Source organism: Morchella sextelata (assembly GCF_020137385.1).
Source record: "Morchella sextelata strain SCLS chromosome Unknown scls_4, whole genome shotgun sequence".
NCBI lineage: Eukaryota > Fungi > Ascomycota > Pezizomycetes > Pezizales > Morchellaceae > Morchella > Morchella sextelata.
In genome coordinates, this window is record NW_025408619.1 from 654,066 (window position 1) to 680,734 (window position 26,669).

General features: G+C 50.1%; 9 protein-coding genes across 9 annotated transcripts; 5 read left to right on the plus strand and 4 right to left on the minus strand.

The window, feature by feature from the left end:
* Positions 1 to 432: 432 nt before the first annotated feature.
* Positions 433 to 3,539, plus strand: H6S33_010082 (uncharacterized protein; the record flags this gene model as incomplete). The annotated part of the gene is made up of 5 exons (XM_044841428.1): positions 433 to 1,005; positions 2,046 to 2,735; positions 2,791 to 2,964; positions 3,114 to 3,339; positions 3,445 to 3,539. Coding segments are annotated over 5 exons (1,758 nt in total), but the record flags the coding sequence as incomplete, so codon positions are not given.
* Positions 3,540 to 12,269: 8,730 nt separating this feature from the next.
* H6S33_010083 (uncharacterized protein) lies at positions 12,270 to 12,617 on the minus strand (the record flags this gene model as incomplete). The annotated part of the gene is made up of 1 exon (XM_044841429.1): positions 12,270 to 12,617. A coding segment is annotated over one exon (348 nt), but the record flags the coding sequence as incomplete, so codon positions are not given.
* A 63-nt stretch (positions 12,618 to 12,680) lies between these two features.
* On the minus strand, positions 12,681 to 13,104 carry H6S33_010084 (uncharacterized protein; the record flags this gene model as incomplete). The annotated part of the gene is made up of 1 exon (XM_044841430.1): positions 12,681 to 13,104. A coding segment is annotated over one exon (424 nt), but the record flags the coding sequence as incomplete, so codon positions are not given.
* Positions 13,105 to 15,305: 2,201 nt separating this feature from the next.
* H6S33_010085 (uncharacterized protein) lies at positions 15,306 to 18,863 on the minus strand (the record flags this gene model as incomplete). The annotated part of the gene is made up of 1 exon (XM_044841431.1): positions 15,306 to 18,863. The coding sequence occupies one exon, from the start codon at positions 18,861 to 18,863 to the stop codon at positions 15,306 to 15,308; it is 3,558 nt and encodes a 1,185-aa protein (XP_044697228.1).
* A 77-nt stretch (positions 18,864 to 18,940) lies between these two features.
* On the minus strand, positions 18,941 to 20,992 carry H6S33_010086 (uncharacterized protein; the record flags this gene model as incomplete). The annotated part of the gene is made up of 1 exon (XM_044841432.1): positions 18,941 to 20,992. The coding sequence occupies one exon, from the start codon at positions 20,990 to 20,992 to the stop codon at positions 18,941 to 18,943; it is 2,052 nt and encodes a 683-aa protein (XP_044697229.1).
* A 1,038-nt stretch (positions 20,993 to 22,030) lies between these two features.
* On the plus strand, positions 22,031 to 23,680 carry H6S33_010087 (uncharacterized protein; the record flags this gene model as incomplete). The annotated part of the gene is made up of 1 exon (XM_044841433.1): positions 22,031 to 23,680. A coding segment is annotated over one exon (1,650 nt), but the record flags the coding sequence as incomplete, so codon positions are not given.
* A 56-nt stretch (positions 23,681 to 23,736) lies between these two features.
* H6S33_010088 (uncharacterized protein) lies at positions 23,737 to 23,970 on the plus strand (the record flags this gene model as incomplete). Its single annotated transcript, XM_044841434.1, has 1 exon — positions 23,737 to 23,970. A coding segment is annotated over one exon (234 nt), but the record flags the coding sequence as incomplete, so codon positions are not given.
* A 290-nt stretch (positions 23,971 to 24,260) lies between these two features.
* On the plus strand, positions 24,261 to 24,473 carry H6S33_010089 (uncharacterized protein; the record flags this gene model as incomplete). Its single annotated transcript, XM_044841436.1, has 1 exon — positions 24,261 to 24,473. The coding sequence occupies one exon, from the start codon at positions 24,261 to 24,263 to the stop codon at positions 24,471 to 24,473; it is 213 nt and encodes a 70-aa protein (XP_044697232.1).
* Positions 24,474 to 25,459: 986 nt separating this feature from the next.
* H6S33_010090 (uncharacterized protein) lies at positions 25,460 to 25,780 on the plus strand (the record flags this gene model as incomplete). Its single annotated transcript, XM_044841437.1, has 1 exon — positions 25,460 to 25,780. A coding segment is annotated over one exon (321 nt), but the record flags the coding sequence as incomplete, so codon positions are not given.
* Between the last annotated feature and the right edge of the window lie 889 nt (positions 25,781 to 26,669).

A 26,669-nucleotide genomic window follows, 5' to 3' on the forward strand; every position in this document is an offset into this window, starting at 1 on the left:
GAATAGCAGTATGGAGTGCTCTCTGAGCACTCGCGAGTGCTACTGAGATGGAGGTGCTGTACGATTTGATGTTTTGGATTTCCTTTATCTTCCGAGCATATATCAATGGATGTGTTTTGTCGTATTAGATGAGATTAGATGAGATTAGATTAGATTAGATTATTCCTTGTCGTAATTGCATTGCTTTTATTTCAGAGTCGAGTCAAACTCCTAGATTGCTCTCAGAGCACTCGGTATTGCTTCAGAAAGTGCAAAGTGCAGTAAAACGAGTGATTACAAATGATGCGGTTGAGCGGATCCCTGCCGTAGGAGGATTAGCCGTGCAAATTCTTCTTGATTAGCGGCGCAAATTTTCTCGCCAAGAATTGATTTCTAATCAAAGATACCGCGAGTGCTCCTAGAGCACTGAGGATATTCCTGCTAGCCATCAGAATGGCTCCCACCAAGCGCTCGTCCGGTTCAGCACCTCTTGCCCCAAAGCGCCCACGACTCCCAAGACGACCTGAAGAACATGAAGATTTACTGACTGACGAGTCTGAGATACCTTGCCGACCATTGACTCCACTGCCAGCCTGCACTCGGAGTAGTCAGTCGACAACCACCCCAATAGCACGTAAAGGGCTTCTGTGTTCTACCGACACATCCACTGGAAGAAGCAGCCCTAGAAGGGTAGAATTCCATCTCCCCGATGGCAATACTGACAGCGTTGAAGTGCAGGAGCATCAGGAGGATGTGCCAGAGGTGGAGGAAACCGCCGATACCAGCCACTCGGAGTATGATGACTCCCCAGAGAACGCCGAGGAGAGCTCTGAGGAGAATCTGGATGACCCGGAGGAGTCGGAAGAACCTCAAGCCTCCACTCAGCAGAGATCCCAGAGTACGGGGAAGAGGCCTCGTACAGTGCAGCCGACTACTGCCAGAGCACTGGGCAATGCTCGGAGGAGACCAACCGGAGCGGTAGCGGAGGTTATTGCTTCCTCCGACGTGTCGGTGGATGTGGTACAGGTTCGACTCCATCCCACCCATTAATGTTAATGTGAAGGATGCGTACCAGACCACAAGAGTACACTACGCAGAGCTCAGAGTTCGGCTAACAGCTACAAAGGTAGAAGTCTCCAAGGTCTCTTCAGTCAATGTCGAGTATGAATCTCCTTGATCCGATACGGGCCCCGCGAGCTACGTTATCAACAAAGATTCACTAGAGTTAGCGTTTGGTATTCGACCGTCTTCGACGTAATAGTTCAGGTAGAGTGCGAAGTCACGATAGAGTAAAGTATAAAGAATAATATAGTCAAGATAGAGTTGTAACTCGCATATCAACGATTTATATTGTTAAGACTCTGATTTCGCCGATGATGGTTTGGCTACTCAGTGAATGACACAGTATTTATATCCCTCGCTTATGTCTCGAGGACCCAATCTACTAATAATACAGAATACACTCGGGGCCCACCCGAGACCCTGAAAAACAACCAAGAACATTTAACTTCTAAGTCCGTAACCCAAACTCCTAAACCCGCTGAAACCCCTCAACCTATTTACCCACTCTAATGCATATTTCCCTGTCGATGTTTCCTCTCCATCGGCCGTCTGGTGGATAATCGTCAGTGTCGGCTACTCGTAGGTCTTGGACGGCAAGGCTACCTACTCAGGCCTCTTCCCACATCGCTTTCCCACATAGCAGAGTCCTCTCATGCCCATAGGTACCGCCGATAGGTACTCGGTCGGCTGATAGCTTGCGCCGATTCGCTCCGAGTGATCCGATCTTCGATCCGATTGCTTCCAGCTGTCCCTCATATATCCACCGGTACCAAAGCACTCCCCTCCGGCGGTTTGACACTCCGGGGGTTATTATTGGGGTCGAAAACGTGTTTTTTATGACTCCGTGTTTTTGGTCATATATTGGTCGCACCACACCCCACGGGTGCGGTTCCAGAGTTGACATTAGCATACAGAGGGTATTGGGGTATCTACTGGCCTTTTCTATCACTCCCGTAAATGCTTGGCATGCCGTAACAGTTAAGGACAAAACGCTAACGATTCAGAGGGGAGCACGTCCGGGTGCAAAGGTAGTACGGAGAGCAGCTCCCACTTCGGCACCCAGCCAGAATGCATCTCAGAGAGCACTCCCGGCATCAAAGAGAGCACCGCCAATACCCACGCAGTCTAGGCCTTCTGAACCTGTTTATTATCATGATTACAGCTCTTCGACGCGCCATATCGATCTTTCCTCATTGCGCTCTCGATACGGGGAGTCCTCACCTACTTACCGCCCCTATCGTTCCTCCCCGCCTTTTGAGGGCGTTGGCGAGAGCTCTATGAGCAGTCCCCGGATTCCCTCAAGCCCTCAGGTATATTTACCAGAAGCGCAACCAAGAGTCCACGATATTGCACAGCTTTCGTCGTCTATTAGGGAAGGAAATGCTCCTATAGCAGAAAGCGAGGTTAGTAGTATTCCCGATAGCACTGACGACCGCTTTGAGAGCACTGTTAACATTCATGCGAGCAACCTATCTCAGAGATCCTTGTTACCTAGCTCGAGGAGTGCAAACGTTCTCTCAATGCAGGCTCAGAGGATTGAGAAGGAGTGCAGCACGCTAATCGGGGACCACACTCTTCTACATGAGCCTTTTCCACCTGCAGCGAGGCTTTCGGTACTGGTAGTGAACATGTGGGCAGCTGCCAGTCGCAGGGTGGGATGTGCGGTAGATCTGGACGAGGTCGTTATCAAACAGGTGAATGCCCTTGAAACGTTGACGAGTGCTCTGGAAGCGTAATTGACAACGATAGGTGAGAAGTCTACACTCCCGAGTCCGTTCGCACTTGATGCACGAGGTTAAAGGGCGCCTGGCAGATTCGACCATCTATGGGCTTGGAAAGCTCTCGAGTCCTGAGGCGAGGGCTGCTCAAGTAGAGTATCTTTTAAAGAATGATCGCTTCTTGAGCCCTGCGCAGCATTACGAGGTATGATCAATCCCTAGAGAGCACCCGGGGGTGCTAAGAGAGCACTCGGGTGTCAATGACCAGAGAGCACTCGGGTGTCAATGGTCGGAGAGCACCCGGACACCCGGAATGCTTGGAGAGCACTCGCGAACGCTGCTAACAGATACTAGACCTACCGTCTACGGCTTCTTGCGCCAGAGATTATCGACATATTGTACTATAAATACTTTGATGGGGTCAGGATGCGAGGGGTAAAAGACCCCGAGTTCCTAGAGCGGATTACCCCTACATTTATTTGCTTCATATCCACTGCAATTTGGCATGGCATTCGGGCATGGTCAACGGGAACATACGTGCAGCCTGACCATTTCCAGTCACAGAATGAGAGTGTTGTCAGTAAGCATCCCTGATCCCCTTACAGCTATAGCGAGTGCTTTGAGAGCAGTAACAGATGCTCCCAGAGCTATAGTGGATTCGCGCGCTGACATTGCCCACGAGTAGAAACGTTCAACAGGATGAGCAACACATGGAAGGGGAGGAGTAGGCAGAATCAGGAGGCAACGTTGGAGGTGATCAAGGATAACCTCCGGGAGAAGGTATGCTATAGATGGGTGCTACAATGGCGGAGCACTCTTCTGCATATGGAGGCTAACCTTGATAGATACGAGAGAAGAAGGGTATCACTATTGAGGTGATACCGGAAGATGGATTTAGCGAGGACGACGAAGCGTTAGCGGCGGATCTTGCGGCATTCCAGAATGCTCGGAGAGCACCCCCGAGTGCTCCAGGGGATATCTCCGACAACGGTGGCGGCCAGGAAGAGGTGGTTCAGGCTCAACTTCGGGGCATTGAAGCGGAAGAGGAAGGCGAGGAGGATGAAGATGAGGATCGCGAGGGAGGGGAGGAGGAAGAGGATCTGTAGGGCACCGGCGAGTGCTTTGGAGCGCAATGGCGAGTGCTTTGGAGAGCAGCGGCGAGTGCTTTGGAGAGCAGCGGCGAGTGCTTTGGAGAGATACCAATATACCTGTATTATATTCGATTGGCGATTTCAAGACGCTTGTAGTGTTAGTATTTAGTAATAGAATCATGGTTTTGGATGCTCTGCAAAGCAGTGCCTACTAAAGCAAAGAGTAGTATGCCTGGTAAAAACAGGGCGCTGAAAGGTGAAATGCGGTGCGTCGGGGGCCGCTGGAGCAGTCGGGAGTGCTCCAGAAGCATTAGCGATATGCCCAGGAGTCCTCAGAGAGGTTCAGGGGTGGACAAAACGCTTCCTGAGGCGTCGCGAGAGCTCCAGGAGCGTCCAGGAGATAGATAGTAGTCTCAGGCGAGAGAACATTCCGTCGAGAGAGCATCAGGCGAGAGAGCGTCAGGCGAGAGAGCGTTCAGTCGGGATAGCGTCAGGCGAGAGGACATTCCGTCGGGATAGCGTCAGGCGAGAGAGCATTCCGTCGGGGTAAGCGTATCACTATCGGGGCGCGTTGGGAGCGCTAGTGCGCCAGGGCGCGCGAGCAGCCTAGTGCGCGCCAGGGCGGAATGCTATGTGCCAGGGAGCGCCAGGAACGCTCTGCTGCTTCTCTGGAGAGGCAGTTTGTCTTCCGAGCGCCCTGGGCGCCTCGAGCGTCCAGAGTGTCTGGCGGAGGTTGGGGGTTTGCTGATGTTGCGTTGACTACCGTGGACTTAACCGTGTGTCCATCAAGAACAGGTATCCTCTACCGCTTATGGACGAGCTGCGAGACCGAGTGGCAGGCGCGGTTATCTTCTCGAAGATTGACCTGAAGGAAGGTTACAACCTCATCAGGATCAAAGACGGCGACGAGTGGAAGACAGCATTCCGTACGCAGTACGGGCATTTTGAGTACCTCGTCATGCCTTTTGGGCTGGCAAATGCGCCGGCAACCTTCCAGAACATGATGAATGATGCGCTGAGGGAATTCCTGGATCAAGGTGTAGCAGTATACCTTGATGATATCCTAATATATAGCAAGTCTCGAGAGGAGCATAGGGAGCTGGTCGGCAAAGTACTTAGTAGTTTACAAGAATACAACCTAGTCGCCAACCCGAGGAAATCGTTCTTCGAGCTCACCGAAATCGAGTTCCTCGGATACATCCTTGCCCCAGCAGGCGTCACCATGGCACTGGATAAGGTCATGTCTGTTACGAATTGGCAAGCCCCGCGCAGCGTTAAGGAAGTACAGATCTTCATGGGCTTTGCCAACTTCTACAGAAGGTTTATCCACAATTTCTCCGGGGTCTGTAAACCCATTACCGATTGTCTCAGGGGTGATGTTAAGAACTTTGTCTGGTCTATGACGGCCCAAGAAGCCTTCGAAAAACTCAAAACCCTGTTTACATCTGCGCCGATCTTGGTACACTTCTCTCCAGATCGCCAGACTATCGTGGAAACGGACGCAAGTGATTTTGCTATTGCCGCAATTCTATCCCAGGTTATTGACGGAAAGACTCACCCTGTTGCCTTTTATTCCCGAAAGCTTAACTGTAACGGCAGCCATGTGGTTTGGTTATGCGAGGTGTTAGGGTACGAAGAGGAAGGGTTATATAGTGTGGTTGGGATTTGTATAGTGGGTTTCTATTATGTTCTTTCTGTTTCTGTTATGGAGGGTATGAGTCAGCATTGGGATTGGGTATGGATATATAAGGGGGGCGTTGTTTTGTGATTTCTTGTTTCTCTTTCTTTTCCTTTTCTCTTTACGCAACCTCTGTACAGTCACGAATACTATTTGGTTCGCGCTACGTCATAGGGTTTACCCGGTATACTAGACCAGGTACAACCATCCATAGTCCACAGTCCACAGTCCCCGTTCTTGCCTTAGGTGTACCCTTCGGCCCCATAGTCCATAGTCCACGAACCTCCTACGTCCACGTCTTCGCCTCGGTTGTATTCCTTGGCTTCATAGTCCCAAAGTCCATAGTCCCCGTTACACTAACCCAGCGGAACTCAATTACGACGTCTGGGATAAAGAAATGCTAGGAATTGTGTCAGCCTTCAAGCAATGGCGTCACTACCTCGAAGGACCTAGCCAAACAGTCCTCGTCTACACGGATCACAAGAACTTGGAATACTTCTCAACAACCAAGGTTCTTAACCGACGACAGGCAAGGTGGGCTGAGTCTTTGGCGGAATTTGACTTCAAGATTAATTACCGCCCGGGAACCAAAAATGGGAAGCCAGATGCACTATCGCGACGGCCGGAGTACCGTCCTGAAGGGGGAGGCACGTTTGGGAAACAGCCGATAGACAGGTTCTTTAAGCCCGGACAGTTGGCCGAGGAAGAGTTTGTGGTATCAGTGGTGTCGCTTGCCTCCAAGGGGGTGATTGACTGGTCTAAGAGTTTTCTGGATCATGTCAGGCTGTGAGGGTTGCGTACCAGACCACAAGAGTACACTACGAAGAGCTCAGAGTTCGGCTAACAGCTACAAAGGTAGAAGTCTCCAAGGTCTCTTCAGTCAACGTCGAGTATGAATTTCTTGATCCGATACGGGCCCCGCGAGCTACGTTATCAACAAAGATTCACTAGAGTTAGTGTTTGGTATTCGACCGTCTTCGACGTAACAGTTCAGGTAGAGTGCGAAGTCACGATAGAGTAAAGTATAAAGAATAGTATAGTCAGATAGAGTTGTAACTCGCGTATCAACGATTTATATTGTTAAGACTCTGATTTCGCCGATGATGGTTTTGGCTAGTCAGTGAATGACACCGTATTTATATCCCTCGCGTATGTCTCGAGGACCCAGTCTACTAATAATACAGAATGCACTCGGGGCCTGCCCGAGACCCTGAAAAACAACCAAGAACATTTAATTTCTAAATCCGTAACCCAAACTCCTAAGTCCGCTAACACCCCTCAACCTATTTACCCATTCTGATGCACATTTCCCTGTCGATGTTTCTTCTCCATCGGCTGTCTGGTGGATAATCGTCAGCGTCGGCTACTCGTAGGTCTCGGATGGCAAGGCTACCTACTCAGGCCTCTTCCCACATCGCTTTCCCACATAGCAGAGTCCTCTCATGTCTACAGGTACCGCCAACAGGTACTCGGTCGGCTGGTAGTTTGCGCCGATTCGCTCCGGGTGGTCCGATCTTCAATCCGATTGATTCCAGCTGTCCCTCATATATCCACCAGTCCAAGAGCACTCCCCTCGGGCGGTTTGACACTCCGGGGGTTATTATTGGGGTCGAAAACGTGTTTTTTATAACTCCGTGTTTTGGTCGTATATTGGTTGCACCACACCCCACGGGTGCGGTCCAGAGTTGACATTAGCGTACAGAGGGTATTGGGGTATCTACTAGCCTTTTCTCTCACTCCCATAAATACTTGGCATGCCCGTAACAGCTTACACCCCTTCCAGGGTGTCACGTCTCGGGACATCTTCTGACAGACTATGGTTCCAGTAAACCTGCTCCACATATCACCCGCGGTGTCTGTGGAGGGGAAGGACTTAGCCCCGTAGGGTACCTCTATAGTCTCAGGCGTTGGTCCTTCACGGCCTTGGGGTTCCTTCGATGAAAGTCGCGGACTAAGTCAAGTACCTCCTCATTCATAGCGTCCATGACTTGGTACGTGCAGTCGCTCATCGAATAGCCCCGCCATTTCACCAGATATTCCACTAATCCTCTCCTACTCTTCCGGCTTCCCACAATATTTTCCACCTCATACAGGACTTCTCCTTCCTCATCGACGTCTTCGGGAGTTGGGGGACGTTGTTCACGGCCTGAGATACTGCTCTGTCGGTAACGTTCCAAGAGTTCAATGTGGAACACGTTATGGATTTTGACTTGTGGTAGCAGTTGCAATTCGCAGGCTCGTTTCCCGGCTAGTTGGACAATTTTGAACGGGCCGAGTTTCTTATGATCGAGTTTCTTGGTGGAGCGACGTGTCTTGATATTGGTCGCGTTAAGCATAACCATGTCTCCCACCTTGAAGTTAGGCGGTTCGTCCCTTTTCCAATCATAATATTTCCCCATCTTCTCCCTGGTGTCTATTAAGCGAGCGAGAGCAGAATCATGAACTCCTCGGATGAAGTGGGCGTACAGGTCACTGGTTGGGTTGACCACTTCGGCTTCTGTCGGCCAGTTGGTTCTTGGGTTGTAACCGTAATTGGTATGGAATGGAGATTGGCCCGTGGCGGTGGTAACCGAGTTGTTGTAAGCATACTCCACCAACGGGAGTAGCTCTGCCCAATCATCTTGCTCGTAGTTGCAGAATGCTCGTAAGTAGTGCTCGATGGTTTGGTTGACCCGCTCTGTTTGCCCATCGGTCTGAGGGTGGAAAGCTGTACTCATTCTTATCCTCATGTCCAGTAACTCCATAAAGGATGCCCAAAAGCTTGAAGTAAACTTGGCGTCCCTGTCGGAGACTATATCAAGAGGCAGCCCATGGAGTCGCCAGATTTGACCGAGGAATATTTTCGCCAGGTCCTGGGCGGTCGTTTCTGCTACTAGGGGGATAAAGTGCGACATCTTCGAGAACCTATTGACTACTACCCAGATTTGGTTATATCCCTTGGATTCCGGTAACTGCACGATGAAGTCCATAGATATCGATTGCCAGACAGAATGTGGTGTGGACAATGGTAGAAGCACGCCGTATTTCTTGTGGCGGCTGGGTTTGTTGCGCTGGCACTCGTCACATGACCGAACGTAATCATCAATCCACTCGTTCATTTTTGGCCAATAGAAGTTACGCGTGATGAGTTCCAAAGTTTTGTCTTGTCCAAAGTGTTCTGCCACCTTCGAATCGTGTTCTGCCTGTGCGATTCGGATCTTGATGCGGTCATCTGCCGGAATGTAGAGTCGGTTCTTATAGAAGAGTAGCCCGTCTTTCTCAGCAATATCCTTTAGTTCCCCCAGCTTCTCTCCCTGCTCAACTCTCTCTTTCATTCCTACCCATGACGGGTCTCCCGATGCCGCTTGCCTGACATGATCCAGAAAATTCTTAGACCAGTCAATCACCCCCTTGGAGGCAAGCGACACCGCTGATACCACAAACTCTTCCTCCGCCAACTGTCCGGGCTTAAAGAACCTGTCTATCGGCTGTTTCCCAAGCATGCCTCCCCCTTCAGAACGGTACTCCGGCCGTCGCGATAGTGCATCTGCCTTCCCATTTTTGGTTCCCGGGCTGTAAATAATGTTGAAGTCAAATTCCGCCAAAGACTCAGCCCACCTTGCCTGTCGTCGGTTAAGAACCTTAGTTGTAGAGAAGTACTCTATGTTCTTGTGATCCGTATAGACGAGGACCGTTCGGCTAGGTCCTTCGAGGTAGTGACGCCATTGCTTGAAGGCTGACACTATTCCCAGCATCTCCTTATCCCAGACGTCGTAATTGAGTTCCGCTGGGTTAAGTTTTCGGGAATAAAAGGCAACAGGGTGAGTCTTTCCGTCAATAACCTGGGATAGAATTGCGGCAATAGCAAAATCACTTGCGTCCGTTTCCACGATAGTCTGGCGATCTGGAGAGAAGTGTACCAAGATCGGCGCAGACGTAAACAGGGTTTTGAGTTTTTCGAAGGCTGCTTGGGCCGTCATAGACCAGACAAAGTTCTTAGCATCACCCCTGAGACAATCGGTAATGGGTTTACAGACCCCGGAGAAATTGTGGATAAACCTTCTGTAGAAGTTGGCAAAGCCCATGAAGATCTGTACTTCCTTAACGCTGCGCGGGGCTTGCCAATTCGTAAAAGACATGACCTTATCCAGTGCCATGGTGACGCCTGCTGGGGCAAGGATGTATCCGAGGAACTCGATTTCGGTGAGCTCGAAGAACGATTTCCTCGGGTTGGCGACTAGGTTGTATTCTTGTAACCTACTAAGTACTTTGCCGACCAGGTCTCTGTGCTCCTCTCGAGATTTGCTATATATCAGGATATCATCAAGGTATACTACTACACCTTGATCCAAGAATTCCCTCAGCGCATCATTCATCATGTTCTGAAAGGTCGCCGGCGCATTTGCCAGCCCAAAAGGCATGACGAGGTACTCAAAATGCCCATATCGTGTTCGGAAGGCTGTCTTCCACTCGTCGCCGTCTTTAATCCTGATGAGGTTGTAACCTTCCTTCAGGTCAATCTTTGAGAAGATAACCGCGCCTGCCACTCGGTCTCGCAGCTCGTCCATAAGCAGTAAAGGATACCTGTTCTTGATGGACACACGGTTAAGTCCACGGTAGTCAACGCAAAGTCGGAGACTACCGTCCTTCTTCTTCACAAATAGGATCGGGGCTCCTGCCGGGGATTTGCTCGGCCTAATCTTTCCCAATCGCAACATTTTGTCCAGGTATTCCCGAAGCACCTTCAACTCGACTTCGGATAGGGAGTAAACGGGTCCCCATGGTGGCTGCTTCCCTGGTTCGAGATCTATCGCATGGTCGTAAGATCGATGCGGTGGTAATTTGTCTGCTTCCGATGGTAGGAAGACTTTAAGGAACCCATGGAGCCAAGAGGGAAGAGTTTCACGGAGGTTAACCGATTCATCTTCCAAAAGGCAAATGCTACCGATGAATTGGGCCTCCGGATCGTCCAATACACCCTCGTCCATTTCTATTTGAGGTTCCTTGTCAGTGAAGCATCGACTCTTGCAGTTCTCTCCATCGTGGGAAACTTCCCCATTTGCCCCTATAACTGGTTTATGTTCTTTCAACCACCAGTTCGGTAGTATCGCATCGATGCCAAGTGGGAGAGGGGCGATTTCGAATGACAACTGTGTTTGATGCCCCCTTGACATTATAATTAATGGTTGTGTAAAGGCGTGTCCCGTGCCCTTCATAACTTCTCCCGTAAATCCAAATACCCGGGCCGGGACGTCTCGTTTCACCTTCGGGACCTCAAAACTATCAACAAAAACAGCAGACAAAACAGGACCAGTTGCACCAGTATCCAACAACACCTTACAAGGTAAACATTTTTCCGCAAAACAAAGGAACTGATTAACAATAGGTCGAGGACCGTGAATAGGTTCCTCCAAAATTTTCTGTTTTTTCTCCGGTTGGGACGCTCTCCCTTCCTGTCTTTTTCTTTTCATATTTTTTTTGTTGTTTTCCGTCAGTGATAACATAGCAATCTGGGGATACTCCTGACCTGACTCATCAGAGTCCCCTTCTAAAAACCCCTATCGAAATCCATTTCAGATTCCGATCCACGTTCTCGCACAAACGCTTGCCCACTGGTGTACTCCGCAGCAGCCGTAGCAGCCGGCTTCCTAGCACGGTGCCTCATTCGCTTTCTCTGAGGTTGGGGTTCCGGTGGTTCCATGTCGTGGTCGCCATCGTCATCGCGGGTACGCTTTCGGGATAAAGAGGAGATAGATGCACTGCTGTTAACATCTGAACGACACCATTTCCAAAGATGACCCTTTCGGCCACATCGCACGCAGACACCATCGGTCTTTCGCTGGTCTCGGACCGGCTGTGGAACTCCTTTGGTGGCTTCGTCGTAGTCCTGGTATATTGGTTTGTTTCCAGACTTATTCTTGCTGGTGCTCTTCTTATCTTGTCCTTTTTCCTTCTCCTCAGTCTGAGCCCTCCCCTTAATCTTAAACCCCTTATCCTTCTGCCGCAAGTTCCCACCATTACTCGACTCCCTTCCTCTCGACTCCGCCTTCCCCAACATCTTCATCTGCTCTTGATAAGCCTCGTGAGCCTTGCCGGCTCGTTCCAACTGTTGGATGTACTCGGAGTCATCCTCGGTTGGATCGAAGCGTGAGTGGCGCTCCCGGATTTCATTTGGTAGCCCTTGGAGCAAGGCGGCGCGATAGGATGCTCCTTTCATCTGAGCATGCTGGTTCATGATCTCCATCCTTGTCAGGTAGTCCCCGATGTTAGCAGAGTACTTAAACTGCTGCATCTTCATCGCGTTTTCCATAGCTTCCTGAGTGCTTAGGAAACGTTTTCTGATTTCCTGACGGAACCGAGTCCAAGTGGCGTAGTCCGCGGCTGCCGGACCTAGCATCTTGGTCTCGATATATTCTATAAACCATTCCTTTGCCAACCCACACTTATATGTTCCTGCGAACAGTACCTTATTTCTGTCCGTTCGGAACTTCTTCGGCTTCTGCTCGAAGTAGATCTCACACTCCATGAGCCAATGCCGCAGGTTATGCTTTCGGGCATTATCGAACTCAAAGGGTATTTTGGCGAGCGAATCTACCATATCGTCGTCCTCAGGCGGCTCCGAATTTCGGTTCCCGCCTCGGTTCATTCTCCAATTCTTCCGACCATGCGACCATTCGCTGTTATCGTCGTCATCGTCGTCGGAAGGTTCTGGGTCTCCCCCAAAGTTTCCTCTTGGTGGGTTTCAGGGAGGTAGATTTCCGCCATTCCCTCCTACTGGAGCAGCTCCTACCGGTCTTCTGCCACTATTTCCCTGCACTGGGCTGGCATCCTCCGGTTGCTCGCCTCCATTTCCTCCAACTGGACCAGCTTCTTCTGGTTGCTTGCCGTTCCCTGATGTTTGGGGGCCAGCATTTTGGGGGTTCTTGCCATTGCCAACAGGGACCGTTCGGGGTGCATTAGGGTCTAACGGAGCACTAGCCACGGAAGGTGCTACTGACAGATGTTGTCGCAGTAGTTCCTCCATCTCGGCTATCCGTTGGTTCCTTTCCTCATCGGACCGCTTAAATTGCGCAAACAAAGCTCGTTGCTCCCCTTTTTCCTGCTCCCGCTCTTCTCTCACCATCCTCAGTTATCGCTCCGCCTCCTGTAGTTGGGTCTGGGTTTGATGATGACTTCGCTCCAGAACCTCATGGTCGGCGGCTCGTGCAGCCTCTTGTACTTGTCGGACATTGGCAACGAGCTCAAAGAGCGATTCGAGATGTTGTTTTTGGGCAATGGCTTCTTGCCGTACCTTCTTATCCAGTATTTGTCCACTCCCTTGGACTTGTTCCTGGAGGTTTTGTAGCTGCTGCCAAACGGCCTGTCCAGCTGCACCAAGATACCTCATTTGTGCCTCATGGGTATCCAAAAACTCCTGCATACCCTTCACGAACTGGGTGTGAGCAGAGCGTTTACTCGATTGCCTAGTTTGTGTAGAGGGTCCTCCCGTCAGAAGGGGGTCGGGGCTAGCAGCCCTCGATATTACCATAGAATCTTCCCCGGCCTCCTCAGTTACGGCCGAGGTATCTATGAAATAATTATCCCTTCGGGTAGTCATTGTAATAGGGGATAATGATGATAGTCTTTTCTTTGAGGTGACTTCGTTACTCCAAGTGAACTTGTGAGTAACAATATACTGTGAGGGATGCGTACCAGATCACAAGAGTACACTACGCAGAGCTCAGAGTTCGGCTAACAGCTACAAAGGTAGAAGTCTCCAAGGTCTCTTCAGTCAACGTCGAGTAGGAATCTCCTTGATCCGATACGGGCCCCGCGAGCTACGTTATCAACAAAGATTCACCAGAGTTAGCGTATGATGCTTCGACCGTCTTCGACGTAATAGTTCAGGTAGAGTTCGAAGTCACGATAGAGTAAAGTATTTCCAAAAGTATAGTCAAATAAAGTTGTAACTCGCGTATCAACGATTTATATTGTTAAGACTCTGATTTCGCCGATGATGGTTTGGCTAGTCAGTAAATGACACAGTATTTATATCCCTCGCTTATGTCTCGAGGACCCAGTCTACTAATAATACAGAATACACTCGGGGCCTGCCCGAGACCCTGAAAAACAATCAAGAACATTTAACTCCTAAGTCCGTAACCCAAACTCCTAAACCCGCTAAAACCCCTCAACCTATTTACCCACTCTAATGCACGTTTCCCTGTCGATGTTTCCTCTCCATCGGCCGTCTGGTGGATAATCGTCAGCGTCGGCTACTCGTAGGTCTCGGACGACAAGGCTACCTACTCAGGCCTCTTCCCACATCGCTTTCCCACATAGCAGAGTCCTCTCATGCCCATAGGTACCGCCGATAGGTACTCGGTCGGCTGGTAGCTTGCACCGATTCGCTCCGAGTGATCCGATCTTCGATCCGATTGCTTCCAGCTATCCCTCATATATCCACCGGTACCAAAGCACTCCCCTCCGGCGGTTTGACGCTCCGGGGGTTATTATTGGGGTCGAAAACGTGTTTTTTATGACACCGTGTTTTGGTCGTATATTGGTCGCACCACACCCCGCGGGTGTGGTCCAGAGTTGACATTAGCGTGCAGAGGGTATTGGGGTATATACTAGCCTTTTCTTCGTAAATACTTAGCATGCCCGTAACACCTACCTCCAGCACAGCCTGCAGAATCAGTTGACCCGAGGCGGTCAGGCTGTGAGGGATGCGTACCAGACCACAAGAGTACACTACGCAGAGCTCAGAGTTCGGCTAACAGCTACAAAGGTAGAAGTCTCCAAGGTCTCTTCAGTCAACGTCGAGTAGAAATCTCCTTGATCCGATACGGGCCCCGCGAGCTACGTTATCAACAAAGATTCACTAGAGTTAGCGTTTGACGTTCGACCGTCTTCGACGTAATAGTTCAGGTAGAGTTCGAAGTCACGATAGAGTAAAGTAATTCAAAAGTATAGTCAAATAAAGTTGTAACTCGCGTATCAACGATTTATATTGTTAAGACTCTGATTTCGCCGATAATGGTTTGGCTAGTCAGTGAATGACACGGTATTTATATCCCTCGCTTATGTCTCGAGGACCCAATCTACTAATAATACAGAATACACTCGGGGCCTACCCGAGACCCTGAAAAACAACCAAGAACATTTAACTCCTAAGTCCGTAACCCAAACTCCTAAAGCCGCTAAAACCCCTCAACCTTTTTATCCACTCTAATGCACGTTTCCCTGTCGATATTTCTTCCCCATCGGCCGTCTGGTGGATAATCGTCAGCGTCGGCTATTCGGAGGTCTCGGATGGCAAGGCTACCTACTCAGGCCTCTTCCCACATCGCTTTCCCACATAGCAGAGTCCTCTCATGCCCATAGGTACCGCCGATAGGTACTCGGTCGGCTGGTAGCTTGCGCCGATTCGCTCCGAGTGATCCGATCTTCGATCCGATTGCTTCCAGCTGTCCCTCATATATCCACCGGTACCAAAACACTCCCCTCCGGCGGTTTGACGCTCCGGGGGTTATTATTGGGGTCGAAAACGTGTTTTTTATGACTCTGGGTTTTTTGGTCGTAATTTGGTCGCACCACACCCCGCGGGTGCGGTCCAGAGTTGACGTTAGCGTGCAGAGGGTATTGGGGTATCTACTAGCCTTTTTATAAATGCTTGGCATGCCCGTAACAGCTTACCCCCCTTCCAGGGTGTCACGTCTCGGGACATCTTCTGACAGACTATGGTTCCAGTAAACCTGCCCCACATATCACCCGCGGTGTCTGTGGAGGGGAAGGACTTAGCCCCGTAGGGTACCTCTATAGTCTCAGGCGTTGGTCCTTCACGGCCTTGGGGTTCCTTCGATGAAAGTCGCGAACTAGGTCAAGTACCTCCTCATTCATAGCGTCCATGACTTGGTACGTGCAGTCGCTCATCGAATAGCCCCGCCATTTCACCAGGTATTCCACTAATCCTCTCCTACTTTTCCGGCTTCCCACAATACTTTCCACTTCATACAGGACTTCTCCTTCCTTATCAACGTCTTCGGGAGTTGGGGGACGTTGTTCACGGCCTGGGATACTACTCTGTCGGTAACGTTCCAAGAGTTCAATATGGAAAACGTTGTGGATTTTGACTTGCGGTGGTAGTTCCAATTCGCAGGCTCGTTTACCGGCTAGTCGGACAATTTTAAATGGGCCGAGTTTCTTATGATCGAGTTTCTTGGTAGAACGTCGTGTCTTGATGTTGGTCGCGTTGAGCATAACCATGTCTCCCATCTTGAAGTTAGGCGGTTCGTCCCTTTTCCGATCATAGTATTTCCCCATCTTCTCCCTGGTGTCTGTTAAGCGAGCGAGAGCAGAATCATGAACTCCTCGAATAAAGTGAGCATACAGGTCACTGGTTGGGTTGACCACTTCGGCTTCTGTCGGCCAGTTGGTTCTTGGGTTGTAACCGTAATTGGTATAGAACGGAGATTGACCCGTGGCGGTGGTAACCGAGTTGTTGTAAGCATACTCCGCCAATGGGAGTAGCTCTGCCCAATCATCTTGCTCGTAGTTGCAGAATGCTCGTAGATAATGCTCGAGGGTTTGGTTGACTCGCTCTGTTTGCCCATCGGTCTGAGGGTGGAAAGCCGTACTCATTCTTATCCTCACGTCCAATAATTCCATAAGGGATGCCCAAAAGCTTGAAGTAAACTTGGCGTCCCTGTCGGAAACTATATCAAGAGGCAGCCCATGGAGTCGCCATATTTGACCGAGGAATATCTTCGCTAAATCCTGTGCGGTCGTTTCTGCTACTAAGGGAATGAAGTGCGACATCTTCGAGAACCTATCGACTACTACCCAGATTTGATTGTATCCCTTTGATTCCGGTAACTGTACGACGAAGTCCATTGATATCGATTGCCAGACAGAATGTGGCGTGGACAGTGGTAGAAGCGCACCGTATTTCTTGTGGCGGCTGGGTTTGTTGCGCTGGCACTCGTCACATGACCGAACGTAGTCATCAATCCACTCGTTCATTTTTGGCCAATAGAAGTTACGCGTGATGAGTTCCAGTGTCTTGTCTTGTCCAAAGTGTCCTGCCACTTTCGAGTCGTGTTCTGCCTGTGCGATTCGGATCTTGATACGGTCGTCTGCCGGGATGTAGAGTCGGTTCTTATAGAAAAGTAGCCCGTCTTTCTCAGCGATGTCCTTCAATTCCCCCAGCTTCTCCCCTTGCTCAACTCTCTCTTTCAATCCTACCCATGTCGGGTCTCCCGATGCCGCCTGCCTGACATGATCCAGAAAATTCTTAGACCAGTCAATCACCCCCTTGGAGGCAAGCGACACCGCTGATACCACAAACTCTTCCTCCGCCAACTGTCCGGGCTTAAAGAACCTGTCTATCGGCTGTTTCCCAAGCGTGCCTCCCCCTTCAGGACGGTACTCCGGCCGTCGCGATAGTGCATCTGCCTTCCCATTTTTGGTTCCCGGGCGGTAAATAATCTTGAAGTCAAATTCCGCCAAAGACTCAGCCCATCTTGCCTGTCGTCGGTTAAGAACCTTGGTTGTTGAGAAATATTCCAAGTTCTTGTGATCCGTGTAGACGAGGACCGTTCGACTAGGTCCTTCGAGGTAGTGATGCCATTGCTTGAAGGCTGACACGATTCCTAGCATCTCCTTATCCCAGACGTCGTAGTTGAGTTCCGCTGGGTTAAGCTTTCGGGAATAAAAGGCAACAGGGTGAGTCTTTCCGTCAATAACCTGGGATAGAATTGCGGCGATAGCAAAATCACTTGCGTCCGTTTCCACGATAGTCTGGCGATCTGGAGAGAAGTGTACCAAGATCGGCGCAGACGTAAATAGGGTTTTGAGTTTTTCGAAGGCTGCTTGGGCCGTCATAGACCAGACAAAGTTCTTAGCATCACCCCTGAGACAATCGGTAATGGGTTTACAGACCCCGGAGAAATTGTGGATAAACCTTCTGTAGAAGTTGGCAAAGCCCATGAAGATCTGTACTTCCTTAACGCTGCGCGGGGCTTGCCAATTCGTAACAGACATGACCTTATCCAGTGCCATGGTGACGCCTGCTGGGGCAAGGATATATCCAAGGAACTCGATTTCGGTGAGCTCGAAGAACGATTTCTTCGGGTTGGCGACTAGGTTGTATTCTTGTAACCTATTAAGTACTTTGCCGATCAGCTCTCTATGCTCCTCTCGAGACTTGCTATATATTAGGATATCATCAAGGTATACTACTACACCTTGATCCAGAAATTCCCTCAGCGCATCATTCATCATGTTCTGGAAGGTCGCCGGCGCATTTGCCAGCCCAAAAGGCATGACGAGGTACTCAAAATGCCCATACCGTGTTCGGAAGGCTGTCTTCCACTCGTCGCCGTCTTTGATCCTGATGAGGTTGTAACCTTCCTTCAGGTCAATCTTTGAGAAGATAACCGCGCCTGCCACTCGGTCTCGCAGCTCGTCCATAAGCGGTAAAGGATACCTGTTCTTGATGGACACACGGTTAAGTCCACGGTAGTCGACGCACAGTCGCAGACTACCGTCCTTCTTCTTCACAAATAGGATTGGGGCTCCAGCGGGAGATTTGCTTGGCCTAATCTTTCCCAATCGCAACATTTTGTCTAGGTACTCCCGAAGCACCTTCAGTTCGACTTCAGATAGGGAGTAAACGGGTCCCCATGGTGGCTGCTTCCCTGGTTCGAGATCTATCGCATGGTCGTAAGATCGATGCGGTGGTAATTTATCTGCTTCCGATGGTAGGAAGACTTTAAGGAACCCATGGAGCCAAGAGGGAAGAGTTTCGCGGAGGTTGACCGATTCATCTTCCAAAAGGCAAATACTACCGATGAATTGGGCCTCCGGATCGTCCAATACACCCTCGTCCATTTCTATTTGAGGTTCCTTATCAGTGAAGCATCGACTCTTGCAGTTCTCACCATCGTAGGAAACTTCCCCATTTGCCCCTATAACCGGTTTGTGTTCTTTCAACCACCAGTTCGGTAGTATCGCATCGATGCCAAGTGGGAGAGGGGCGATTTCGAATGATAACTGTGTCTGATGCCCCCTTGACATTATAGTTAATGGTTGTGTAAAGGCGTGTCCCGTGCCCTTCATAACTTCTCCCGTAAATCCAAATACTCGGGCCGGGACGTCTCGTTTCACCTTCGGGACCTCAAAACTATCAACAAAAACAGCAGACAAAACAGGACCAGTTGCACCAGTATCCAACAACACCTTACAAGATAAACATTTTTCCGCAAAACAAAGGAACTGATTAACGATAGGTCGAGGACCGTGAATAGGTTCCTCTACAATCTTCTGTTTTTTCTCCGGTTGGGACGCTCTCCCTTCCTGCCTTTTTCTTTTCATATTTTTTTTATTGTTTTCCGTCAGTGATTACATAGCAATCTGGGGATACTCCTGACCTGACTCATCAGAGTCCCCTTCTAAAAATCCTCGTCGAAATCCATCTCAGATTCCGATCCGCGTTCTCGCACAAACGCTTGCCCACTGGTATACTCCGCAGCAGCCGTCGCAGCCGGCTTCCTAGCACGGTGCCTCATTCGCTTTCTCTGAGGTTGGGGTTCCGGTGGTTCCATATCGTGGTCGCCATCATCATCGCGGGTACGCTTTCGGGAGACAGAGGAGATAGATACACTGTTATTAGCATCTGAACGACACCACTTCCAGAGGTGACCCTTTCGGCCACATCGCACACAGACTCCATCGGTCTTTCGCTGTTCTCGGACTGGCTGTGGAACTCCTTTGGTGGCTTCGTCGTAGTCGTGGTATATTGGCTTATTCCCCGACTTGTTCTTGCTGGTGCTCTTCTTATCTTGCCCTTTTTCTTTCTCCTCAGTCTGAGCCCTTCCCTTGATCTTAAACCCCTTCTCCTTCTGCCGCGAGTTCCCACCATGGTTCGACTCCTTTCCTCTCGACTCCGCTTTCCCCAACATTTTCATCTGCTCCTGATAAGCCTCGTAAGCCTTGCCGGCTCGTTCCAACTGTTGGATGTACTCGGAGTCGTCATCGGTTGGATCGAAGCGCGAGTGGCGTTCTCGGATTTCATTTGGTAGCCCTTGGAGCAAGGCGGCGCGATAGGATGCCCCTTTCATCTGAGCATGCTGGTTCATAATCTCCATCCTCGTCAGGTAGTCGCCGATGTTAGCAGAGTACTTAAACTGCTGCATTTTCATCGCGTTTTCCATAGCCTCCTGAGTGCTTAGGAAACGTTTCCTGACTTCCTGACGAAATCGAGCCCAAGTGGCATAGTCTGCACCAGCCGGGCCCAACATTTTAGTCTCGATATACTCCATGAACCATTCCTTTGCCAACCCGCACGTATACGTCCCAGCGAACAGTACCTTGTTCCTGTCCGTTCGGAACTTCTTAGGCTTCTGCTCGAAGTAGATCTCGCACTCCATGAGCCAATGTCGCAGGTTATGCTTCCTGGCATTATCGAACTCAAATGGTATTTTGGCGAGTGAATCTACCATATCCTCGTCTTCAGGCGGCGCCGAATTCCGGTTCCCGCCTCGATTCATTCTCCAATTCTTCCGACCATGCAACCATTCGCTGTTATCATCGTCATCGTCGTCGGAAGGTTCTGGATCTCCCCCAACATTCCCTCTTGGTGGGTTTCGGGGAGGTTGATTTCCACCATTCCCTCCTACCGGAGCAGCTCCTACCGGTCGCCTGCCACTGTTTCCCTGCACTGGGCTGGCGTCCTCCGGTTGCTTGCCTCCATTTCCACCAACTGGGCCAGCTTCTTCTGGTTGCTTGCCATTTCCTGACGTTTGGGGGCCAGCATTTTGGGGGTTCTTGCCATTGCCAACAGGAACCGTTCGGGGTGCATTCGGGTCTAAGGGGGCACTGGCCACGGAAGGGGCTACTGACAAGTGTTGTCGCAGTAGTTCCTCCATCTCGGCTATCCGTTGGTTTCTTATCTCATCGGACTGCTTGAATTGCGCAAACATAGCTCGTTGTTCCCCTTTCTCCTGCTCTCGCTCTTCTCGTACCATCCTCAGTTGTCGCTCCGCCTCCAACAGTTGGTTCTGGGTAATCCGATGGTTACGATCCAGAACCTCGTGGTCGGCGGTTCGTGCGGCTTCATGCATTTGTTGGACATTGGTGACGAGCTCAAAGAGCGATTCGAGATGTTGTTTTTGGGCAATGGCTTCCTGCCGTACCTTCTTATCCAGGATTTGTCCACTCCCTTGGACTTGTTCCTGGAGGTTTTGTAGCTGCTGCCAAACGGCCTGTCCAGCTGCGCCAAGATACCTCATTTGCGCCTCATGGGTATCCAAAAACTCCTGCATGTTTCTCACGAACTGATCTTGAACAGAGCGTTTTTTCGATTGCCTAGTTTGTGTAGAGGGTCCGCCCGTAAGTAGGGGGTCTGGGCTAGCAGCCCTTGATATTACCATAGAATCTTCCCCTCCGGCCTCCTCAGTTGCGGCCGAGGTATCTATGAAATAATTATCCCTTCGGGCAGTCATTGTAATAGGGGATAATGATGATAGTTTTTTTTTGAGGTGACTTCGTTACTCCAAGTGAACTTGTGAGTAACAATATACTGTGAGGGATGCGTACCAGACCACAAGAGTACACTACGCAGAGCTCAGAGTTCGGCTAACAGCTACAAAGGTAGAAGTCTCCAAGGTCTCTTCAGTCAACGTCGAGTAGAAATCTCCTTGATCCGATACGGGCCCCGCGAGCTACGTTATCAACAAAGATTCACTAGAGTTAGCGTTTGATGTTCGACCGTCTTCGACGTAATAGTTCAGGTAGAGTTCGAAGTCACGATAGAGTAAAGTAATTCAAAAGTATAGTCAAATAAAGTTGTAACTCGCGTATCAACGATTTATATTGTTAAGACTCTGATTTCGCCGATAATGGTTTGGCTAGTCAGTGAATGACACGGTATTTATATCCCTCGCTTATGTCTCGAGGACCCAATCTACTAATAATACAGAATACACTCGGGGCCTACCCGAGACCCTGAAAAACAACCAAGAACATTTAACTCCTAAGTCCGTAACCCAAACTCCTAAAGCCGCTAAAACCCCTCAACCTTTTTATCCACTCTAATGCACGTTTCCCTGTCGATATTTCTTCCCCATCGGCCGTCTGGTGGATAATCGTCAGCGTCGGCTATTCGGAGGTCTCGGATGGCAAGGCTACCTACTCAGGCCTCTTCCCACATCGCTTTCCCACATAGCAGAGTCCTCTCATGCCCATAGGTACCGCCGATAGGTACTCGGTCGGCTGGTAGCTTGCGCCGATTCGCTCCGAGTGATCCGATCTTCGATCCGATTGCTTCCAGCTGTCCCTCATATATCCACCGGTACCAAAACACTCCCCTCCGGCGGTTTGACGCTCCGGGGGTTATTATTGGGGTCGAAAACGTGTTTTTTATGACTCTGGGTTTTTTGGTCGTAATTTGGTCGCACCACACCCCGCGGGTGCGGTCCAGAGTTGACGTTAGCGTGCAGAGGGTATTGGGGTATCTACTAGCCTTTTTATAAATGCTTGGCATGCCCGTAACACAGGCACTCCTTATTGTACAAGAGCGCCAGGCAGCACAGAATGCTCTCATGGCAGAAGCTCTAGAGTATATGAGGATGGAGGTCAACTCTGTTCAGGAAGAACTCAGGAAATATGCGGAAAGAGATGAACTGGAAGCTGATGCCATGGAGATCGAGTGGACAAATCCAGCCACCCCACCAGACTTTGTTGCCGAAATACAGCGAGCCCTCGATGAAGGAAGGCTGGTGGTGGGTAGACCAGGAACTCCGGCACCAAATCCTTCCTCCAGGTCCTCTTCAAGGGCAGCCACCAGAACAATGCAGCGAAAGACCAGCCCCTTCGCAGCGTTCCCGGTCCGATCCTCTAGGAGAGTTATCCCTATTGTGCAGCCAGCAGTGGGAGCATCTCCCTTACCTCCCAGCCGCTTTAGTGGAGTACTCCCATATCTTGGAGGAGCCGACCGAACCTTTGACTATGAAGGAGAGCTCTTCCCAGGTGCAGGCCGAGGACCTCCCAGTCCACTAGCCAGGAACCCGGGAAGGTTCACCATGTCTGGGGCCTCTCAAGCAGCACCAACCTCACCGTTGGCCAGCAACCCGGCATCAGTAGCGCCTGCGGCCCCTCCTGCTGCGGCCGCCGCTCCCCCTCCCGCTAATGCACAGGGTGGAAGCGGTGGAAATCAGGACCCTCCACCTCCCGTGGCCCGCGCTCCCGCCCCAGGGGATTCAGACAGTTCTGACAGCTCAGACTCGGAACCAGAAGGTGGTGATAGAAGAAGCTGGCGGAGATACCTTAGGAAGAAATTGGAGAAGCAGCAGAAGCATCTGTTGGCAATGATGTCCCAGCAGTACCGACCTCCGGCCGCCTCTCCCCCTTCTGTATCAACCAGGGCCCGAGAACCAAAGGCACCACCACCCTCCAAGTTCCAGGGCAAAGCGGAGCAAGTGGAGACCTTCATCCGGCAATGTGAGAATGTGTTCTCCATTGAGAGCCTATCATTCACCTCTGAGGAGGTTAAGATCCGATATGCAGGAAACTTGATGGAAGGAGAGGCAGCGATCCGATGGTATGAGGCATACCATAACTCAATTGATCAAGCCTCCACCAACCGTCTTGCTGGAATGCCGGTGAAGTTGGAACAGAGATGGAAGCGTTGGGATTCCTTTGTGGATGCTTTTAGAGCAGCCTTCGGTGAAGCCATCTCTAGAGATGATGCTGTAGCCCAATGGAATACCCTTACCCACACGGCTCGACGAGGAATAGATCTCTTCCTCAATACTATTATTCAGCTGATGTGGAAGACTGGCTATGAGGGTCAGTTGGTGGATGATAAAATCAATAATTCCCTCCTTCCGGACCTAGGCATGGGTTGGGCTCTTTTTAATCCCAAGCCAAAGTCCCTGATGGAACGGATAGCTGCTCTAAGAGAATTAGGGCATACACATGAGAGGTATCAAGGGTTGGCAGCTGAGAAAGCACCCCCTCGGACCAAGAAAGATCCTCCTGCGGAGAAGGACCGGCAGCCCAAGAGGAAAAGAGAAGCTGCAAGCTCCTCCGGACCCCAGAAGGGCCCCGGACCTAAAGACAAAGCGGTGGAACTGAAGGGTATCCCGGGGGATATTCTAGAAGAAAGAAGGAAAGCAGAAGTATGCTTGAAGGTATGGCCTTTCGGTACTCCCTATTGGTAGAGTGCATAGACTGACTTGTGCAATAGTGCGGCAAGTCCAGACACAAATGGACCGATTGTTGGTCCAAGGAACCTACTGTTGTCCCAGTGGCAGCAGTAAGAGTACAAAAGCGGAAAAGAGGGAATGGCAAGTCCAACTCTCAGAAGAAGGCTAAAGTGGCTGCTGTAGTAGCAGAGGATCCACTTGTTGTACTCCCGGAGGTTAAAGAAGATTTTGTTTTTCAGCCTGAGCAAGACTCGGACAATGAAATCATCTGGTAGAAAAGTGTCTGTTTGAGTCTATGTTTACTAGTTTTCTTTTATATGGGTTTTGGGGTTTCTCTTGAATAAATTATGATTGTGTTTCTGCCTATTTGATTGCTGTAAGCACTCTGAGGATGGGTTTAAGACCCGAAACAGCTGGTCTGTCAGTGCTCTACCAAAGTTATATTTTGCTACGAAGACACTTCCAAACCGCTACCAAAAACTACCATACATCATATCTGCTATATTTTCGCTTGGGAATAGAACCAAAGGATCTTTGATCTTAGTAGTGCCCAAGGCTATTAGCCATGTTGAAAAGACAAAGAGAAACGAGTTCGGAACCCGCTGTTAAGCAAAGAAGGTTGGAACAGAAGCTTCCCTCCTTACCAGTACATGGCAAAAGACCTATATTGAAGGCAGGACTGTCATGGACGGTCAAAGGAAAGGATGAAGGTGTTACGGGCATGCCAAGCATTTACGAGAAAAGGCTAGTAGATATCCCAATACCCGCTGCACGCTAACGTCAACTCTGGACCGCACCCGCGGGGTGTGGTGCGACCAATATACGACCAAAACACGGAGTCATAAAAAACACGTTTTCGACCCCAATAATAACCCCCGGAGCGTCAAACCGCCGGAGGGGAGTGCTTTGGTACCGGTGGATATATGAGGGACAGCTGGAAGCAATCGGATCGAAGATCGGATCACTCGGAGCGAATCGGCGCAAGCTACCAGCCGACCGAGTACCTATCGGCGGTACCTATGGGCATGAGAGGACTCTGCTATGTGGGAAAGCGATGTGGGAAGAGGCCCGAGTAGGTAGCCTTGCCATCCGAGACCTACGAGTAGCCGACGCTGATGATTATCCACCAGACGGCCGATGGAGAGGAAACATCGACAGGGAAATGTGCATTAGAATGGGTAAATAGGTTGAGGGGTTTTAGCGGGTTTAGGAGTTTGAGTTACGGACTTAGGAGTTAAATGTTCTTGGTTGTTTTTCAGGGTCTTGGGCAGGCCCCGAGTGTATTCTGTATTATTAGTAGACTGGGTCCTCGAGACATAAGCGAGGGATATAAATACTGTGTCATTCACTGACTAGCCAAACTATCATCTGTGAAATCAGAGTCTTAACAATATAAATCGTTGATACGCGAGTTACAACTTTATTTGACTATACTCTTTGAAATACTTTACTCTATCGTGACTTCGCACTCTACCTGAACTATTACGTCGAAGACGGTCGAATGCCATGCGCTAACTCTAGTGAATCTTTGTCGATAACGTAGCTCGCGGGGCCCGTATCGGATCAAGGAGAATTATACTCGACGTTGACTGAAGAGACCTTGGAGACTTCTACCTTTGTAGCTGTTAGCCGAACTCTGAGCTCTGCGTAGTGTACTCTTGTGGTCTGGTACGCATCCCTCACAGTATATTGTTACTCACAAGTTCACTTGGAGTAACGAAGTCACCTCAAAAAGAAGAACTATCATCATTATCCCCTATCACAATGACTACCCGAAGGGATAATTATTTCATAGACACCTCGGCCATAACTGAGGAGGCCGGAGGGGAAGATTCTATGGTGATATCAAGGGCTGCTAGCCCAGATCCCCTACTTACGGGAGGACCCTCTATACAAACTAGGTCGACGAGTAAACGCTCTGCTCAAGCCCAGTTCGTGAAGAATATGCAGGAGTTTTTGTATACCCATGAGGCACAAATGAGGTATCTTGGTGCAGCTGGACAGGCCGTTTGGCAGCAGCTACAAAACCTCCAGGAACAAGTCCAAGGGAGTCGGCAAATCCTGGACAAGAAGTGTGAGGGATGCGTACCAGACCACAAGAGTACACTACGCAGAGCTCAGAGTTCGGCTAACAGCTACAAAGGTAGAAGTCTCCAAGGTCTCTTCAGTCAACGTCGAGTATGAATCTCCTTGATCCGACACGGGCCCCGCGAGCTACGTTATCAACAAAGATTCACTAGAGTTAGCGTATGATGCTTCGACCGTCTTCGACGTAATAGTTCAGGTAGAGTTCGAAGTCACGATAGAATAAAGTATTTCTAAAAGTGTAGTCAAATAAAGTTGTAACTCGCGTATCAACGATTCATATTGTTAAGACTCTGATTTCGCCGATGATGGTTTGGCTAGTCAGTGAATGACACGGTATTTATATCCCTCGCTTATGTCTCGAGGACCCAGTCTACTAATAATACAGAATACACTCGGGGCCTACCCAAGACCCTGAAAAACAACCAAGAACATTTAACTCCTAAATCCGTAACCCAAACTCCTAAACCCGCTGAAACCCCTCAACCTATTTATCCACTCTAATGCACGTTTCCCTGTCGATGTTTCCTCTCCATCGGCCGTCTGGTGGATAATCGTCAGCCTCGGCTACTCGTAGGTCTCGGACGACAAAGCTACCTACTCAGGCCTCTTCCCACATCGCTTTCCCACATAGCAGAGTCCTCTCATGCCCATAGGTACCGCCGATAGGTACTCGGTCGGCTGGTGGCTTGCGCCGATTCGCTCCGAGTGATCCGATCTTCGATCCGATTGCTTCCAGCTGTCCCTCATATATCCACCAGTCCAAGAGCACTCCCCTCGGGCGGTTTGACACTCCGGGGGTTATTATTGGGGTCGAAAACGTGTTTTTTATGACTCCGTATTTTGGTCGTATATTGGTCGCACCACACCCCGCGGGTGCGGTCCAGAG